Genomic DNA, 21323 nt, shown 5'->3' on the forward strand with positions numbered 1-21323 from the left:
TTCAGCTTAGAGCAATTTTTTGTCATTGAAACACCTGAAAAATATAAATTTGTACATAGAACTTCATTCACTGTCACATTTTTAGCAGTAACAGAGGCCACTCATGCCACTATTGAACTCGCTGGCATCAGGATTAGACCCACAGACAAGCACATTAAATAGGGTGACAGACTTTTTTTAAAAGCCAGGCTCTAACCTATAGTTAGGCACCTAACTCAAGAAGCCTGATTTTGAAAAGTTTCCAGCACTTTGCAACTCCCATTTTAACCCATTTTCAGTGTTTGCACCAGGAGCCTTTTATCCTGTAATTCCTGAACATCCAAAATTCCCATTCACTTCAAATTCAATGGGAATTTTGGGAGCTCACAAAAGGTAGGCAGAGGGAGTAGGTGGTTGCACCTTGATGACAACTGAGTGAATCCTGCTGTTTCTTTCTTTAATTCAGAAATACAATTATTTTTAAAAAATAAAGATAATCTTCTAGTATATATAGTAGGAGTAGCGTATTTTCCATTCGGTACTACTCTATCTATGCAGTGAGATAGATAGATATATATATAATATTTATCAGAGGTGTGTAGTTACCGTGATGAGTAAGATTTTAAACCTCTTTCCACAATGAATGGGAATTAGGACAAACTTCTGTTAAAGAACAAAATCCGTGCATGCATCTGCAGCATTTGAAACAATGCAGTCAGCAGAGTTCTCCAGCGCGCGCGCACAGAGCCTCGCGTTCATGCAGCAAAAGGACCGAGTCAATTGCAGCACTGATTTCAGGTCCCTGACCTGTCTGGGGCGGCCGGGGCCGCCTCCGGCTCCCCCCTCTCTCTCATTGGGTGTTGCTGTATGAATATGCAAATAAACTTCCCTCTCCCCCGCCTTAGCTTTTTTCTTGGTTTCTTATGCAGCCGCCAGGCGGAAACGAAGAGCCGCACTTCCCCAGGGCTCCGGCGGGCAGATGGGGAGTCGGGGAATGGGTGGTTTAGTGGGTGGTGGTTAAGGGGAGCCACCGCCGCTGGCCCGGCCAATCGGAAAGAGGTGGAAGGAGGCCAAGTACGCACTAGCTCCGCGCTAGTATCGCCAGCTCATTCTGCAGTCGCAGAGGGGGGAGCGAGAGGGAGAGAAAGAGAAGGGAAGGAAAAAAAGAGGCAGCAACACACATACAGAGACCAGCCCAGCTCCACACACACATACACACACACACACACACACACACACAAAGGTCTCAGCCTCTCCTGGATCGCGTTCAAGTCAGCCACCAAAACCTACTCTCCAGCCTTGCAAGTCAAAGAGGAAGGAAGATTGGAAAGCGAGAGGAGGAGGAGAAGGAGGAGGGGGCTGTCCACTGCCTATAGACTTTAACTTTACCGCCTTTTCCCCTCCTCTGGCCAAGAATTTTCTTCCTGTTTGGTGTCTCCATTAAAAAAAAAAAACTGAGCAAACAATATTTTTTTCTTTTTTAAAAAAAGAAGGCCACTTCTGGAAATCCAAACAAAAACAAACAAACAAACCACACCGAGCTCTTGAGAAAAGAATAAATTTCTTACCTGAGACATGTGAAGCCAACGGCCCTGTGTTGTGTGTTACAGATTTCAGGATCCCATTTATTTAATGCAATACAGTGCAATGGTATGTGGCGTTGAAAATTATGCTTTTTCTCCCCTTTCCATTTGCTTGGCTGTTCCCTCTTCCCCCCCTCCAGGCTGCGATTGTGTCTCTGTGGTTTCCAGAGTGGATGTTATATCCCCTTCCTAAAAGCTGATATCACTTCTGTTTTACAGGATGAGATATAAGTGGTGGATTGTTTGTTTATATTTTGCTTTTTTGGCAGCTTTTGTATATGGGTCACACTTTTATGCCAGGAATCAGTTGATGGGAGTTTGCGTCCAAAAGTGCTGAACTTGGCACATGTCCTGCTTCAACTTTTCCCCCTCCCCCTCTGCTCTGGCAGGCAGCTATCAGTTATACGCTGGAAAGGATTAATGAAAATGCTACTTTATTTGTATCTCGCGACAGTTTTTGTTTCCCCTGGCTTGTTGCTGTAGTTTCTTTTTTTGTTCACCCTTTGATTCTTTTCCTTCTAACCGTCTGGATATATTTTGTAATGAATACACTTTTCACCCTGAATGTGTCCTTTTGAGGAAAAGTGGCACTGATCCTCTGTTTGCTGTGCTAAATAGTTAATTTATCCCGGGTGCTGCATGTTGCAGTATGAAGTGTTCGTGTGGTATCTCTGAATTTGTTTTTTTAAAGTTACTTTTGTGGCTTTCCTGTGGTTTCTCTCTTCCCCCTTTTCACCCTACTGTTTTGCTGTGGGAGCCGTGCATGTTTACTTTTAATTCATTCCTTTCTTCTCTCTGTGTATGTGTGTGTGTGTCTGTCTGTCTGTCTGCTTTCCCCTCTTGTCCTCTCCTCGCCTGTGTGTCTGGGCCACATTTTAATGCACAATATCCCATCCATTAAGTTGTGGTTGAATGCGGAGTGTGTGAGGACTTGGCAGCTCTCAGGTTGAAGGGGGCGGGGAAGCCAGTTTCGACTTTGACACAAGATGCCGATGTGGCGTGATCTGAATTATTATTAGGGCTGCGAAAATGGCCATCTTCCCCTACTCCTGCTGCTGGAAAGGGCTGCCATTGAACTTGAGACGGGACAGACAAGATCTCCAAGTTTTGTTTTTTTTTAAGTACAGTAGCTGGCAGGGAAAAGGCGCCAAAATACACAAGACTTAACTCTAACTTTCTTTGAAGTGATCTTGAGCCGCAACCCATGTAACGTAACATTGAATCATAGGGGAAAAAAGTTAACTTTTGAACTCTAATTTGTATAGACATTTACATCAATCTCTTAAAAAAACCCATAATAAATCTAGAAAGTCATATAAACTGTCAGAAAAGATACAGCTGCAACTATTTTGTGTGTGTGTGTGTGTGTGTGTGTGTGTCCAGGAAGTTTTAAGATTAGTTAATGTGAGTTTTGAGAGAATTTGCTATATTAGCGAGAATGGGTTTCCATTCCTTTGTAAGGCTGCAAACGTGACCTTTACGCAGTCAGGGTAAAAACTGCAGCGTTGTATAACACAAAACGTTGTGGTTTACAGTTTTTACATTTGAGGTTTGATGTTTTCATTTTTCTGGTCTGGGAGACAGAGAAAGCTCGGGTATTAGAGTCACCATCAAACCATATGTGGACAGAGGTCAAGCGCACACACCCAGTGAGCTAGATAGGTGTATGTGTGTGTTTCTGATCATTCAGAAAAAAATAGTAATACTATGATTAAAATACATTAATATATTTATAGGTGTGATGATACTATAGTGAGTTACAAATTTCACTGTTCACATTTTAAAAAACCTATACTGAAAAATTAAACTGCATTTAAAAATCGCGAACAGATAAAAATATTGAGTTTCACTGTTTATTTCCCCAGTTACATTTATTTTCTATCGTAATCGGATAGGTGTAATAGACTCAGGAGAATTGAACAAAACTATAATTATATGACATTATAAACATCTGGAGCGTTGCTGTATAGTTGAATACGATATCACAAGGAACCCTGAATCATAAGGAATCCTGAATCGCCTTGCAATTCACAATTACTGGTCATATTATATATAATATATATTGCACACAATATAACATTGTGATGTATATAATACATAATTTAGTCAATCTATGCTATATGTGTGTGTACATATGCATTTGTGTATATAATGGGTATAAGTTTAATTTTCTTACTGCTGATGAAGTTGAAAAGTTGACGTTACAACATAGATGCGTATAGCTTGTCTTTTGTGTCACAAAAGCCTCGTGAAATAGAACTTTAAGAGGAGGCGATTCTTGCATACTGAATTATTTGAAATAGCTGCAAAATGTCTGAAAGATTTTTATTTTAAAAAAGATCCTATGATAATATTCAGATAGAAATGGATAATTCTCTGTATGTTTGTAGATAATTAGGAAATTCACACCCTTGTATACTAAAATAAGCACGTATATACAGTCCAACATTAACAATATCTTTCTCTTGATTTTGAGGCATAGAACGATGTTATGATTGACAACCAAAATACTAGAACAAAGAACACCAGCTGGAATCCTACATTAGCAAGAATATAGACTTTATACAGGCCTTTCCATTTCTAACTTTTAAAGGATCCTCTGGAAACATAACTACAAACGCTCTGTAGAATGTGTAGATATTGTGTGTTCAAAAAACAGAGCGAGTAAGAGAGCATGTGTTTCCATAGGAGTCCAATAGAGCTCAAATCTGAATCGTCCGTGGAAAACTGCTGCGGAGGGCAGTGAAAGTTTGTTTGGCCTTTAGTTTCAAAAAGTGTTTCTAGTTTTCCATATAGACGAGCTGACGAGCCTCGTATTGTATTTGAAATCAGTGCTGCTCGGTGAGTTTCAAACTGTAAATGTGCATGAAATGTAGACAGTGAGCCACAGTTCCTGTATTGGTATTGTGCGTTGGTATTTCGGCACTAACGTTATTAACAGTGATTTTCTCGGCTTAGTTTTGTCCCCAGGGAATACAAATAGCTCCCAGTGAAATAAGTACAGGATGCCAGATACGGGGTAGTGGGGGATGCTGGGAAGAGGAAAGACCAGACTGGTATTAATTTTCCGAGAGAGAATTTAAAACACCGATTGGACAATTGCGAGGTAATAAATAGATAGACGCATTTGACTCTTTATCTCTTACAGGAGCCTTCGCTTTAGTTGTGGCTGTTTGCTTTGTGAAGTTTCACATATATAAAATGCACACCCTCGTCACTCCCCCAAGCTGCCACTGGCAGAATATAGTGTTCCCATTCCTGTGATAGCAGAGCAGCTTCTCTAAGCACTAGCGCAGAGCAAACCCGTTCTCAGTGTCACTCAATAGCTAGGTCAGGTGGCGAATTTGTGTGTGTGTGTGAATATTACAGACATATGTGGATTTTTAAACACTATATGAAGGTCTGTTTATCTCCAGTATATACAGAAGCGAATATTGCAATGCTAGGAAACGTAGTGTTACGAGGAATTGTCAGAAAGACAGGATATCAAAGAATACAGAACTTGCAACAATCGTAGCTTATTTTTAGGTGCGTTGAGGTGTTTGAGCTACCTTCATAAAGAATTTCGCTGCATGCCAAGGCCCAGTCGCCGTTATGGTTTGCTTTCACTAACTACCACGTCCTTAAAAAGTCAGGCACATGAGGCATCAGCATTCATATACATCTGTACCTAAGCAAATAACTTTTAAATCTCTCCTGGGTTAATTTGCTGAAGAGATAATCCTAAAGGGTTGGAGTGGGTGGGGGGGAAGAGAGAAGAAAGAAGAGACCGGGGAAAAAAGCAATCTTATATTTCATCTTGTAGGCGTATGTGCTTGCGGAGGCTGTAGGGGAATTTCTGTACCTTTGGACTTGCGAGTAAAACTTTCTCTACTTCCGAGACGCTATTAAGCATGTTGTTTTTATAGTTTGCTTATTAAAGAGGGGGCATTTATTGAGATGAATCACCATACCGTTTCCACTCCGTCCCTACGGATGTCTTCCCAGAATGAGTTTGGTTAATCCTGGCTAACACATCTATTCCTGGAAAGGCCTGGAGTTAGTCTGGTATTTTGTTAAAAGTAGCGCTGGTTTGCTGGTGCGTCAGTGTTTAGTGAGTGAAGGGCCGGGCGCTGCATGTGCAGGGCGCCTGAGGACAGAGGGAGACAGACACAGCCGGCCACATGGGGCCCCAAGCAGTCAGCCTCATCTCTCCCCCTCCCTGGCTAGTCTTTGTCTCACTTAGTGGAAGTGAAAACCAGTTATTAACAACAGCGAATGTATACGTGTATGTATAATCCCCAGTCCTTGTTCCTGTTCCAGAGTGTGTGTATGTGAATGTGTCTGAGTGGGGAGATCAACCGCACCCATCTAACTCAGGAGTTTTCTTCTGGCTTGTAGAAACCCCAAGGCTCATTGGCTCTCCTTACCTTGTTCCCCTTCTTTGTCCTGCTGTTCGAGCTGAGAAGCTTGTCACACTTTGTTACTTTTAGTGTAAATGTCTTTGGCGAAAAAAGGGTCCCCTTCCCAGTACGTACCCCGGGGGAGGGGCTAGTTATAAAATCTGTGCAACTCACAGAGGCAGCATTTCTAGTGGGGTGGGGTTTTTTTTTAGGAGGGTAAGGGGTGAGTTGGGGAGGGGAGGGAGAAAGCTATTACGGCTTTAAAGCAGACCCGTAGTAATGGCTGGTTGTGTAGGAGTCCAAGCGCTTAAAGAGGTGTTCAAGGACATTAGTGCATTTGTGCCAAGGGGAATGTCTTTTATGGTAAATTAACTCCAGTTAAATTGAATATTTATTCAAAGGGAAACTCCAGTATTTAAAACTGGCGTTATCAGCTTTCTGCAGTGTCTGGCACAAGATGATAGGATTTGGTGTATTCTGTGCAAGATACGAAATGAAGTGTGTTCACTAGGGTTAACCCCGAGTTTGCCTCATCACTTCTGGCGTGAGTGCGCGCTCTAAACTTGCTTGTCACTTTTAAATACGACCCTTACAAGGAAGAAGACGTGACTTGTTCAAACACTGATGCTTTGAGCAAAGCCTGAAAGTGCAGCTAGCCACCAGAATGGATGTGGATAGGTTTCTTTTAAGGGTTAATGCGTTGGGATCTCGCTGTTTCCTTTGACATTACCTGTCTTGTACGACCCCCCCTCCCTTTCCCCCTTCCTTTGGCTTGTAAATTTATGGGAATTGCAGCTGGTAGACTTGGCAAGCTCTCCTCATTAAGAGCCCTCTTTGAAAATGGGCTGTGTTTGAGCATTTCCCTAATGAGGACAGGACGGGGTTAAAAAGTGACCATTTCATGGTTGACTTGAACCTGCCTACTTTTCTTGATGTGTCGTTGTGAATAACTGACGTGAATAACTCCCACTTTGGGAAAGGAAAAGTCACTGGTCCCTTCAGGACAATTTAGACTAGAGAGGCTCTCAATAGCGAAACACAGTGAAGGTTTAAACTTCAGGCTGCTGCAGGAGCTGGCACTGATCAGGCGCTTCGTCAGCTTCTCGTTCCCCTTTGTGTCACCACCAGCCCCAGCAGCGCGCATGGGGTGGGTGCCCCCTCCCCCCGAGATCCGCACTGCATCACACCGCCCTCCCTACAGGAGGAGAAATAAGTTTCATTCACTACATTCCTGGAGCAAGAAACTCGTCCTCGGGCTTCAGCTTCCTAGTAAAGCTGGTTTGGAAGATTGAAACCAGACTTTGCTACCGCGGGGCCCATCCTCCAGATTGTTTGATGCCCTTCGAGTTGCTGCTTGCACCCCACTGGGCACGCCGGGGGAGAAAGCCGCCCCCTACGCCCCCCCCCCCCGGGGAAAGCTGGCCTGACCTCCCCCTATCGCATAGCCTCTACGACAGGGAGCCCGTCCCGCAGACTATCCCGGTCCCTGAGGGCGTGTGCTGCTCAGGCTGCGACGGCAAGGCGGAGGGCTGGGGAGGGGGGGGGGGCACGTGTTTTGTAAGGGGCTCCCTGGCAGGGAGGCAAGAAGCAGCCCAAAGCAGGAGGCCCCATTGCACTGTGAGCGAAAGCCCAGCAGCCCCTCGGGCTTTAGGTGCCCAGGGAAGTAACGCTGAGAAACGCAACCCGCGAGACAGGGCTGCAGGCTGGGCATGCAAAGAACAAGGGACCCCAACTCCCACCACCTCGCTGGGCTGGGTTGAATGAGGGGCGATGTGGCGAAGTTTCACGCTTTTAGCTTCCCGCCCAGGCCCCCGCCTCTCCTCGCGGGGTGCGCGCAGCGGCTCCTCCTGGGCTGGTGGGCAGAGGCCAGAGGAGAGAGCCAGGCGGCTGCAGCCCCAGCCCCTTTCTGTCTCCCTGTGAGGGAATTTTCCACTGGGCACTTCCCAGGACAAGCAGAGGGAAGTGGGTTTATTACTGCCAGTGCTCTGAAATAGCTGCTGCCATAATCGCTGTACCAACTCCCCCCTTCCCCCCCAAAAAAAACCTTCTTTCACCAGAAGGGAGGGGAACATTAGGCATGTTTGTAAAACGTGCTGGATTCTTCTACAGTGGTAGATGATTGATGAAGAGGAGGAGGAGGGGGGTGGTGAAGATCTGGTGGAAAAAAAGGAATGTGTTTGCAGGAGGAGGAGTGTAAGCGATGATTGTGTAATTAAATAATTAAAAACAATCCTCAAGTCTCATTTGGGGAAGCGAACTGGAAGGGGGTCCCCAGGGTGTAACCGGTGGATTTTCCAACTTCCAAGTTTTGCAGCAAGCGAGAGAGGGAGCAAATGGGGAGGGAGAGAGGGAGAGATTTATCGTTTTGAATTTTCAAGAGATCATTTTTATTATAGTGGGCGTTTGGAAAGCAGCCTCTTAACATTGCCCACATTAGAGAGAGAGAGGGAGGGAGTGGATAGGCAGAGAGAGGCACAGGCTGCTGCGAGAGAAGCCCGGAGATTGCGCGCTGCGAAGCATTTCCCAGCCTTGGGGGACTCACACTCTCACTCACTCTCTCACATACGCACATGGTCTCTTCCTTGCAAAGTTTCGCCTGCGATTACTTCGGGACTTTCCTGCTCCGCTCCGGGCTGTAACCTTGAACTTTGGTAGCGTGGTGACAGTGCAACCACCGCCGCCGCCACCAACATCTTAAAAAAGCAAACAACAAAAACCCTCCCGTCCACCTCCCCCACCCCCGAAAAAACCCTTAATCCGAAAACCAGCAGCAGCAGAAGCAGCAAAAGCGAGACTCCTGCGCCGCCGACAACAAGAGGGTTAAAAGTGTAGATTGGATTTCACCCCGGGAAATCTAGCACACGGAGTGAACTTGAATCTTTGGCTATTTAAGGAGGACTGGAGTTTGCTGTGAAGTTGTGGTGATCCAGGGCAGAATCCCGTCCTGATAGATCTCATCTTCCTTGAGTTCTCAGATGTCTAAAATGAATAGATGAAATTATTCCCTTTTGAGGCTTTTCTTAGGGGCTCTCCGGGAAGTGTGTTCTCAAAGCGAAGTCATGATGTATTCTCCCATCTGTCTCACTCAGGTACAGATGCATTTTGATTTTATATTTTATATTTTTTATTATCTATATAAAGCCACATATAATATGGTTCTCAATGAGTCATGCTAATAGTAGTAACGGCTTAAAGCATAATTATAGCTGCTTGTCAGGGTCCAAACTCCTGTTGCAAAATAGAACAGCAGAGAACAAACTGTACAAGGCCATTGTTTTGGGGGAGATTCGTTGAAAGCACCACCCCTAGATAAATACTGCTAAATTGTTGCAAAGGTAAAAAACAATATAAATTAATATAATTAAAAAGCAGGTTTGAAAAGTTCTGATTAGACTAGAGAATATTGATCTGCTGTCTTTTTTTGCTCTCCTGTTTACTCACTCAGTGTCAAATATAAGGGTTGAAGAAGAAAAGTGTTATTTTTAATTTAACATTGACTGATGTAAAAGTAATACTGTTCCACGCTGAATTAATAATCTATAGTCTGCCAACAGTATGAGGTTGATTAGAGTGAGAATGACCAAAGTACAGGATATAATTTTTATTTGACTGTCTAGGGACATAACATTTTTCTTGTTTAATTTTGGTGTTTTATAATTTTATAAATTAGCATGCAACTTCAAAAGCAAAAATTATCTTTTATATAAATTGCCCTTATAGTTATTGTCATCCTTTGGTGGTAACTGACTTTTTGGCCCTTATAAGAAAAACAAGCAATAATTGTCTATGCTGCATCCAAGATTATATGTTTTGATAAATTTTGGACCAACTGTGCAATATTGTTTCAAGTAGGGGAGATATAGAGAGTAGATTCTGGAAAATCCAGGGTTTTATGAAGATATTTAAAATATGGTGAAGGAAACAGAATACGGATCTACAGTTCTTTTGAAACTATTATTTTAAACAGCAGAAAGTAACACATCAGAAGTTACCGCAGAGTATATTTATAATCATTTTAACAAGAAATACATGTATTGGTGCTAAAACATATTCCAAAGAGTAAACTAACTCTAAAGCTATGGGATAGTTTTCAGCAGTTTTTAGTAAAAGTCTGCCTTAGGAGGATGTGATGTAAACTGATTAACTGATAGCTGCTTGTGTCCACATTGGTGCAACAAATATCTAAAGAAAAGTGAGAACATAAATCTAGTGTTATATTAGTGTAAATCTAATATTAATGCAGTTATATTTGTACAGAGGACAAATAATTATGATTTCAATTATTTGACCATTAAAAACGTGATTTAAAAGGACTGAAGCATTCAGAAATTGTGAATGAAGATGAAAACAAAGATAAGGCTTATTCATTGATTGGATACAGTCCTGTAGCTTTTTGGCTGACACATTTTTTATTGTTTATATTTTGTTTGGCATCTATGTGTGATTGACTTAGATATGGATATTTTCAGCAAGTAAACGTCAACTAAACTGGAAAAGAGTATTAAGTTTTTTTTGTAGTTTAAATATAAATAATTATATCATAACATATAGATTGCACTATGTATTGAAGATATGCATATATGTTTACAGGTACGCACCTAGGAATTACTTCTGGTGTAATCCATGTTTAGTAGATTTCCTCCCTCCCCACCCCCATCAACTGTCCTCTAAAAAAAAAAATTGACAAGTTAATGGGTCTTCTGTACATGAGTGTACATCTAAGACTAATACAAATAAAATAGTTTTTACATTATATTAAAGTAGTAGGGCAAATTCGCATTCCCACCTGTAATATAGCGGATAAGGTCTTTTGCTATTTCCAGGTCTTATGACTTTTTTTTTTAATGTGTTTGGTTTACATCTTTTTTTCAAATCTATATTAAAATGTCACTATTTATATGTTTATAAAACTTAATTTATGGGATTTATGTAAGCATAAATAAGAGCATTATCGTGCACTGATGTATTAAGAACTTGTTTATAAAACATAGCACTTTCCAATCATGCTGTATCATATGACTATTTAAGTAGGCAAATTTAGTAATATACATTGGGAATACAACTGTAGCAGTTCTCATTTTCTTTATTTGTAAAAGTTTCTCTCCTCTATTTGAAATGACTGAAATTTATTCACTAATTCCTCTCCTCTTGCCTCCAATTTGAAGGTTAGGTTTACTTGCTTTGTCTTCTCTTTATTTTTTTTAAAAGTAGAATATCACTGACTCTGATATGAAGTTCTGATTAGCAGTTTGGAAAAACCTGGATACAATGATTTTAATTTCTACTGTACTCGCTATTTGTATGATGGTCTGGACATATTTTGACTCTAGTGCTGTGTGCTCATCACAAAATATTCTGTTAAAACTTGTAAGCGCAGATCAAAATAGCGCTTTACAAAAGTTGTAGTTCAGTTTGTGAGTCTATCGCATTGTAGCCTCTTTTGAGAGTAGATCTAAAAGTAGGTTTGTTAAGCCAATACATGGCAATTGGGAACGTTTCCCATCGCCAGTTCAATGGATACAAAATACTTGTATGTTAGTATACAGACATCACATACAATGTATTTCCCCCACTCTCTCCTCCTGTGTTGGAATGAATATAAACTCCAATTTATCTCTCTTGACCGAGACATGATAGGTTACAGTTACCGCATGCCTTTAAATGCTCAGGCTCTTGTGATATATTTAACACGGTTTATTTTTATATTACTAGAGAATATTGTTTAGTTATAGGGAAAATAATAAAAATCCATGCAATGAAATTGTGAATGCAAGATTGTCTATGTGTAATTGCTAGACTTTTACCTCATTGTCTGTATCATAGTTCTCTAATCTGAATGTAGATAGATTGAAATGAAATTTAGGAAGAGGTAAGGTGAGGGGGAAGGAGAAGGGAAATACATTTCTCTTGTAAACTACTTTAAAAAAGGAAGCTTGGCCTATCTGTCAGCATTATATTGTGATTACAGTGTAGGTATTTGTTCATTTATTTGCAAGCTATATACATATTTCAGAATAACCTCCATGTTAGTTTAAATTGTTGGTGCATAATGGTTCACCTGAACCATTTGTTACGACACTTGAAAAATCTTACCTTCATAAATCACTTTATTGCAAGAGCAGTTATGATTCACATGGGTAAGTGCCACATAAAATAATTTTTTCAATATTGCCTCTACCAATGTTAGGGAAAAAAAATCAAATTTAGTAGATGGCTTTTTAGGAGGCTGAGCAGAGAATGTGTATGATTAATAGCAAATCTCCATTTAGGATCATTTTTATGGGGCACTTCTTGTCAAGTAATGTTTCATTTGAAAGGAATCCAGATGCACAATGACTCTCTCAAAGATATTTGATAATACTGCTTTACAGCAGGACATAACTTGCTGCTTTTCTACTTTGTATTTTTCTTGAACATAGACAGTATTTGATGATATTGTAAAACAAAACCCTGGTCCTAATAAAAAAAATAAAGTTTCTCTTTGTATAGAGAAAAATTAAACTATTAGAGCGTCAGATCTGAAATGTAAGTATATAAAATGACTTATGGTTTTGGATACTATTGGATGTCATTGTTAATATTCAATATAGTACCTAAAAGTAAAGTCAAACCAAAAAAGTTCATGATGTCCTTATTAACACCCCCCCCCAAACTGCTCGATATACAATATTTTATGTATTTTAAACTATAAGCACTGCAGCCTACTTTAAATGTAAAGGAAATTTTAGTATTTGGGACAAAAGGACTCCCCCCACTCTAATCCCCTCCCCCCTGGAAGTTACAGGTTTCAAAATCTGTAATAAAATGAATTAGAAATGTTATATGTTAAACCTTTTTGCTACATATGTTAAAATCAAAATGCTATTAAATGACTTTCTTTAAGATAACTTTCTGAGGAGAAAAAATAAACTTTCTGTAGTAATTCTAATGAGAGGAAAAAGCATGGCATCAGAAAGTATATGGCGATAGGGAAGTCTTATCGTGGGCTGTGGTTGCTCAGTGCACTACTGCCTTCCCACACAAAGAACAGATTGTGGTTTAACTCTTTGCCTGGCCTAGTTTTGTGTGCCAGTATCGTATCAGAAATGTTCAAATCTCTGCTGGAAACTACTGAACAGTTTAATCATTGCCTTTATGTTTCACACTGTAATAAAACCATTTGCATCCTTTACTGTTCAATTTTGGTTCAGATTTTTTTTCTTGTGAAGGTAATGTTTGGCCATATGTGCAACTGTGCTCACAACTTTTTTTTTTTTTTTTTGGAAGGAGGGGCAATTAGGGATGAAAAATCAAATCATACATGATTTTAACATTCAGAATACTCTGAAATTGCTTTTCAATTTGAAGTTTTTAATACTAAAATCTCAGTCTGAAGTCCAATAGGTCGCCAAGAAAATATTGTGAATTCTGTATAATTATAAAGCCATTAGTTATACTTTCGTCATTTTTACCTAATCGAGTTAATCATCCCACTGATTAAATATGTCATTCCATTTCTATCAGTGTAACGAAAATATTAGTTTATATATTCTATTCTTGTGTATAATCACATGAAGAAAGCTAAGTTGTGGTATGATTGTATTCCATCATTCAATGTGATGCATAACCACTGCATAGTGCTTAAAAACAGAAACACATACAAAATAAAAAATAGCGAGATCCCCCACCCCCAATCTCTTCCTTCAAAACCAAAACATAGTAATGTTTGGTAGTGGATTTTGGCCATTTTAAATTAGTGGAATAATTACATTCATATTTGTTCACAGAGGTAGACAGTACTTTGGGGGAAAGTCCTGTTTGGGCATGAACAAGTATGGAGGATGCTACTTAAAACAGGCAAAATGAATGAATGATATGCTTGTACATTACATTACATTTATGCTTTACCCCCTTTAATGCATTGCACACTGCAACTAGGTAGAAGATATGAACCTGCAGGTAAAGCCACATGCTAGGAAGGATATTTAAAAAATGTAAATAAATGGTGTGGATTTCACAAAAGCGGTGTTTGACCAGTGGTATACTCCTAATGTCACCCTGCCACAGCATGCAGAAACACAAAGAATGCAAAGTTTGTGCCAAGTTGCCATTTTTCATTGTACATCTCAGATTGATTTTTAAGGGGTTTAGAATAATTGCCACACTCATGTGATCAGTTAACAAATTAACTAACTCTGTGGGGCTTCAAATCCGATAGTAGAGCTTCTGGACAAACATTAATGTAATTTTGTTCTCAACTTCATAAATTTCTATTTTACTAGGTGTGTGTGTGTGTGTGTGGGGGGGATAGGAGGGAGGCATGCAGAGCTCTAAGTACAGAAGCTTCTGTTCAGGATTTTTACATGCTGTGTCTTTTGCCCACCTTCCCTTACCGTATACTGGTTTCTCTAGTTACCACCACTGGAATGGTGCTGTTTCAGTGTTGGAATGTTGGACGATTGATAAGAAAATGGATCAAGTTTAATGGCGCATGCTCTTTGTGCCACCAGCAGTCTCTTGCTGAGAGCATGCTCCAGAAGCGGGAACTGTGTGGCATTACACTGAGCATGTATATGCTTTGTGTTTCTGTGCCACAGAGAAGAGAAATGAACTGTGGCATTCGCTCCTGCGTTCTGAACATTTCTGCTCAGAATTTTTAAAATCGTATTGTGTCCTCTTTGTAAAATGGTACTGCTTGGCATTAGCCGATCAGTCAAATTTTTAAATGTTAGAAACAAAACATCTTGATCGCATCTCTTTTAAATGATGTAGTCTGTATAGCATTGTGAATGGAAGGGCATACAAAATAAAGCCTTCACGTGTTTCTTTCAGAGGATGAAATGTGGGGAAAATGTGATGCTCAGGATACTTCTGTCTCTTGTCTGACAGTTGTAGTAATTACATAAAGGGGTGTTGTGCAGAAATTGTTGTAAATGTTAAGTCTATATTTTCTTCATCTTGGTTTTCACTTCAGAATGTTCGGAAACTTATCTCTCTATTGCCTTTATTATGAGAACAAACTGACTTTGAGTTTTCTTCTTTTTCCCCCGCACCTTTTCTTTCAACAGGATGAATTTCACCCGTTCATTGAGGCACTTCTACCACATGTCCGTGCAATCGCTTATACTTGGTTCAACCTTCAGGCTCGAAAACGCAAGTACTTTAAAAAACATGAGAAGCGAATGTCAAAGGATGAGGAAAGAGCAGTCAAGGATGAGCTACTTAGTGAAAAGCCTGAAATTAAACAGAAGTGGGCATCCAGGCTCCTCGCCAAACTGCGCAAAGATATCCGCCAAGAGTACCGGGAGGATTTTGTGCTCACTGTTACTGGGAAGAAGCACCCATGCTGTGTATTGTCCAATCCTGACCAGAAGGGTAAGATTAGGAGAATCGATTGCCTGCGACAGGCTGACAAAGTCTGGCGTCTGGATCTAGTCATGGTGATCCTGTTCAAAGGCATCCCCTTGGAAAGTACGGATGGAGAGCGACTCATGAAATCCCCACATTGCACAAATCCAGCACTTTGCGTCCAGCCACATCACATAACAGTATCAGTCAAGGAGCTTGATTTGTTTTTGGCATACTACGTGCAGGAGCAAGGTAGGAAGCAGATTGTTGTGTTTCTATGTTAGTATGTCAAACACTGGTTCCAAGCAGCTTTTTTTCTTTTAAGGGAAGACTTCCAATGACACATTTTTCTGTGGTGTATATACAAAACTTGGGTATGTACACATTTATAAGTCAGCATGTATACGTATACACAGATACATGTTCACTCCAACAAACATATGTACTTGACACATGCATATGACATACATGCTGGTTTTTCTTGCAAAAGGAACAAGGAATATTTGAGTTCCTTTGACGTTCATTTTTGTCAAAAACTGACAATATGTTGGATATTTTTGCAGTTAGTACTCCAGAAAATATGAATATTTTATAGATCTGTTTTCAACATCATTAATGACATATGCATATGTGTGTACTTGCACAGAAACATACATACAAAATATAAATATTTACATTTTCTTTTAATTAGTTGTGTTCAATGACTTGTCTTATATTGATCAATCTGTTATTGCTCTGAAGAGCAACTACAAACTTTCTCAACTGTTGCAAAAATCAAACATAAAAAAGGATTTAGCAAAGAAACCTTGACATAGCCCCAGTAAATATTGTTGTTATATAGTCAGAATTATAGCATGCAATGTTTGCATTTTATCATGTTTTAATAACTACTCTTTGATTGTATGAACCACTTCATATTATCGATATTAATTTTACTTTTCAAAGATGCATGATGCAGATTTGCCCAAACTTTTCCATCAAAATAATATTTTCATAGTACACTGATACACATATTTTTACTTAAGAATTGTTTAAATATGGAAAATAGTAGGTACACTTAAGAAAAAAAAAAGAGACAGTTAAACGTAGGACTAAAAGGAAACCAGCTGTTCATAATGCTCTACAGATGATTCAGAAAAAGTATTTTTGCTTGTCAAAATTTATGTATATAATTCATTGATAATAGTATTCATTTGCAGGTCATCTGAATCATAAATGGATCCAAGTAGATACATGCTTTCATATTTCTGAAACCCGTGAAATGCACGCTTTCTTATAGGTCTTTTTTTTATTCTCTTGTAATTATACCATCCTCTAGAAGTCTTTATATTACTGATTATCCACATTAATAAAGCATTTCTTTTTTAGCTGTAAATCCAAACTGGGTAAAGTTTGAACTGCCACAGATGGTGGGCCATTTCATAACTTGGCCTGGTGGTGGGCAGAAATGGCCTGCAGAAAGGCAGATGGCAGACAGTTATCTGATGCGTTGTATATAACTAGGGGATTTAACTGAGAAATTAACTGAATGGTTTTTATTAGTAACAAAAGTAAAATGGCACCTACCTTCATTTGGCTATAGATTTTACATACTATTTATTGTATTAATTCTATAGAAGAACATATACAACGATACATTTTTAATGAACCTCTATTCTAGAATTCATATTTAATTCCCCAAATTGTGTGTTATGATCATATAATTTAAGTAAAGCAAATTAAATACAGTGAGTTTTGCTGAATTATTCATAATGGAAAAAATATAATTCGGTAGTTGGTTCTGCTTGTTTTTGATAGCCTTTTTCTCTCTCTCAGGAGTATACAGTGTATATACAACATTTGGTTGCTTTGCAGTGATTTGATGTGGTTGCAAAATCTGGCAAAACTGATCCAGGAAAACAAAAAGAAAAGTGTTTGTTTACTGTCTGTGGTAGCTTCAAACAAAACATCTTAATTATATGTTATAACTCTAAATTTCTTTAGTGCAAAAAGTTCAGGAAGTGACATTATGGAAATACATATTATAAGACATAGCCTTAATACTAACACATTTTACCTGTAAGTAAAATATATCTTTCTGAAAGTCAAGACTACAGGAGGAAACAAAATGGTTCAAGCAACTCTGGAACCAAGGAAACGTAGGGTCGGTATAATCTCTTAAACTTTGTTAATTTTTAAGTTGGTGGCAAACTTTAACTTGAAATGGGGAATCAGGGTGGGTGGGGGGCGTTACTGGATGATTGGTTTGAATGAATTGACAAAATACGTTATTTTAAGAAGTGTCAAATAGACGTGAATAAGATAACCGTACGCTAACATTATATATTTCCAAAGATACAAGGAGCTACTAAGAAAATATACTGGAAGATAAAGTTGATTAACTTATTTGTATCAAGTCACCATTGGTAGACCCTTTGTTTATTGTAAACTGTGCATCTAATTTGTATCTCACTGCGTTGCAGTAAATCTCTTGTTAACATGTGGTGGCTCTCTACTTTTGAAGATGTCATGTTAAGTTAACTTTGTATTTTTTTCTTTTGTCAAGCTTTTAATCTTTCTCTTCTTTATCAAGAGCAGTTCAGTTATGGCGAATTGCAGTGTAATTGATTAAGGATGTCAGGTTTTGTAAAGATACAGCAGTTTCATTGACTTCATGCTTATCTAGCACATGACTTTTTATTTCTTTTTTGGTATATGAAAACCTACTTAATTATGTCATATACATTAAGTATAGAAATAAAAACAATTCCTGAAAGAAATATGAAAAAATAACAAGTAAGTGAAACAAAATAGAGGTTGTTGTTTTTTTTAAAAAATGACTAGGAGAAAACATGAGGAAGAATAGTTAGAGTGCCAATGATGGTTGCCAGTGGCACCAGGATTGGCATCAGACCTTCTTTGTTTAGCCTAGGATGCCTGTGATTTGTTGGTTGGCATCCGCATTGCAGTGTGGAGTAATGTTACAATATATTGACAATTTCCAGATCTAGAAATGTCAATATCCTTTTGGTCCTTTATAAAAGGGGTTTCTACTTCTTGTATTCGATGTTGCTTTTGAAGGAAGAAATAAAGACCCAGCCTATCAAGTTTTGTCATTGACCAACTTTATCTGGTTCTCCTTTTTGCTCCTCTCTCAACGTTCAGCTCTTTTCTCCCCCGTCTCTTATTAGCATCCTCTTCTGTTGCAGAATGTAAAAAAAATTAGAAGGGGTTTGACACGGGTTTCAGTATTGCTGCTTTTAGTGGTTTTGGGGAAAAAACTAAAGTTTACATTATGCTCTATACCTAGGTCATTAAAATGCTTAGCATAAAAATAATTCTTTTAAAAAACATATTTCTCTGGTGTTCTGACTGTTTGATATATCAATTTTTTCTGATTTAAAAAATAAATAAATTAGTAAATGCCCTGATTACCATTTCTGTTGACAAAACTAGATATTTTTTTGTTATCCGATAGACAGCATGTATCGTTTGGTATGAACTACATCTCAGTCCATAAAATCATTTGGTGGTATTTGATTCAATCAGTGCAGCGCTTATGCTGTGTTTCGTTGCTACAAGAACCGCCATTTTGTTTGTCAAGTGCCAGGAGGAGGAGGGGGAAGGCAGACAATGTGCTTGATGCCAATAATGGTTGCCAGTGGCACCGAGGTTGGCATCAGACCCTCTTTGTCTAGTTGCTGAATGCCTTTGATTCGTTGGTTGGCATCCGCATTGCAGTGGGCACATTGGAAAGTTTTTGACAATCACTGAATGAAAGCTGCTGTACTTGTTTGCTGCAGTAGAACCTCAGATAATATAAATCCTTTCCTCTTGTAGATGTTTTACTTAATCCTACAACAGATGATTTTAAAATTTGCATTGCTGTTTTTCTAAATCATAAAATATCTACAGTGATGTTTCTCATCTGTAGAATTCTTAATCCTCATGTTGTCTTTGTTAATTTTTTTTAACATAAATAAAATACAACCTTTATATTAGGTATGCCATTGTATACTGAATGAAGCACAGTGCACCTTGAGAAATGTTTTGGAAGTCTAGAAGACTAAAATAATAGTAGATGCATTAAGCATTTTGAAGTGTTTTTTATGTGCCTGTTCCTATCACAGTGTATTTCTCACAAAAGTTATATTACTTTATGCTTACACTCTTCTCTTTCTCACGATGTAAGAGTGATATAATTGGAGAGCTTTAACCCCAGGTACTAATCTATATCAGGAGTTCAGGGAAGGCACTTTAAACTTAATAATTAAGTATGAGTGCAGCAAAAAGATACAGTCCCTCTTAGTCTGATATAGTTCAGACACTCCTAAATTTCTAAGTTCTTAAAACATCAAGATGTTAGAATTTCAGCTGCACAATTCTGTTACCAGGAAATCAACAGAAAGGCTAAATAATTTCTGTTGAAGTTTCCTAGATAGTTAGCATTAATACTGCTTTCTGGTTAACCACCATTATCTCTTTAATTAATAAGAAGGATTAGCAGTTCTACCCAAAGGGCTGCACAGAAGGAAGTCTGGCCTATGTGAGTCCCTGAATCGCCAGACTGTGTCCTGTCTGTTTGGGGGAAAGGGGGGGGAGGGGAGGCAGAGAAAGAGGGAAGGGAGGGTGTAGACTGAGCTTTCTCAAGAGTGAGTAGGGGAGAGCTGTATGTGTGGAAAAATTCATCTATTGCACTACTAGGATGTTTACAGATCTCAAGAGATAGCAACTGTTGTGTGCTGGCACTTTGTACAAACCACATGACTTCAACAGTGTGCAGTTTAAACTAACTCAGGCTTACTGATTTTTGGACTGTACTTCGTCCTATTATTTTGTACATTTTCAGATAATCTGAACAGGAACACAGAAGTCCATGTGTCTCAACTGCATTGATTTGTAACAGTATTCAGCCTTTTTAACATTGACAATTATGGTTAATTTTTTTTGAATGGTCACATCACTCTTTTCATGTGGAATATCATAGTAATCCATATGCATTGTTTTCCTGTGAAAAGTGTAACTTCATTTAATAAGAAATTGTAATAATTAAAAAAAAGACACTTCTGAGTTATGAGTTAACTAGTGAAATACTAGTGGTGTAATAGTTCAATCTCTTTATTAAGGTTTGTTTTTTAGGTAACTGACATCTTTGAACTAATATACTTTGTTTATATTTTTATTAATATTACTAAAACTTTAGATCATAGTTAGGAATATCAAAGTGGTAATTTTTAAATATTTAAAAAGTGCATGAAATTATTTACGATGATTAGTTCAGTTTAGGAATAAAGTTTAAAGATATTTTATTCAGTTTAAAACTACATGCAACAATATATTGCTGCATAATCTGTTTTATGTATGGTTCATTTAATGCTGGTGATATGCAGGTGCTCAAAGTGCTACATCATCCTCATATACTTAGGACCAGAGTTTGCGCTTCTTGTGCACTTTGATGCCTGTGTGTTCAATGAATGCAAAAATGGGCCTTTAAGGATCAGTTCATTGAATTACTACTTGTCCCAACTCCCATTTCCTCACAGGATTGGCCCATTATTGAAAATTTAATATGGGAACATAAAATTAAGTATTATAACCATTTTACAGAAGGGTACACCAAGGCACAGTTGTTAAATGACTTACTAAATTCATACAGTAAATCTGTGGTTGAACTGGGAACTCCACCAAATAGTTCCAACTAACATCTTCCTAACCACTAAATTATATGGGTTAATCCTTGTCATAGCATGGAACTTCAGTCATGACATACAGCTTCACAAGGCAGTTCCAGGTTTAACTATCAGAGCCCAGGTGCTAATATGAAAACTTGGCATCTAGGTTCTCATATGGCAAACTGAACCCTTGTGTTAGTAACAATCTCATTTTTGGAACAACGCCAATATGGAGCAGAAGAACAAGTTTCATATTTTATCAATTCTGATTTTAAAATTGTAGTTTATCTTTAGCTGGCAGATTGTTATATTATATTAAACATCAGTTTGTTTTGATCAATTCCAGTTTAACTGGAATTATGAAGAAAATATAATATTTAAACTGAAAAAATGCTACATGC

The 21323-nt window shown here is 38.6% G+C and overlaps 1 protein-coding gene across 7 annotated transcripts in view; it reads left to right on the top strand.

The window, feature by feature from the left end:
- Positions 1-1156: 1156 nt before the first annotated feature.
- NFIB (nuclear factor I B) overlaps positions 1157-21323 on the top strand; it is a 221200-nt gene continuing 201033 nt past the window's right edge. For 6 of the 7 annotated variants that reach the window (XM_039543434.1, XM_039543437.1, XM_039543438.1 and 3 more), the window contains exons 1-2: positions 8202-9033; positions 14992-15523. In XM_039543434.1, the coding sequence (XP_039399368.1) occupies positions 9004-9033; positions 14992-15523 (562 nt within the window). In that variant the 5' untranslated portion in view covers positions 8202-9003. Of the gene's footprint in view, positions 1630-8201; positions 9034-14991; positions 15524-21323 lie in introns of those variants that run through there. The other variant, XM_039543436.1, reaches the window with a different exon arrangement.

This window comes from Mauremys reevesii, linkage group 6, assembly GCF_016161935.1.
Source record: "Mauremys reevesii isolate NIE-2019 linkage group 6, ASM1616193v1, whole genome shotgun sequence".
In the NCBI taxonomy this organism is placed as follows: domain Eukaryota; kingdom Metazoa; phylum Chordata; order Testudines; family Geoemydidae; genus Mauremys; species Mauremys reevesii.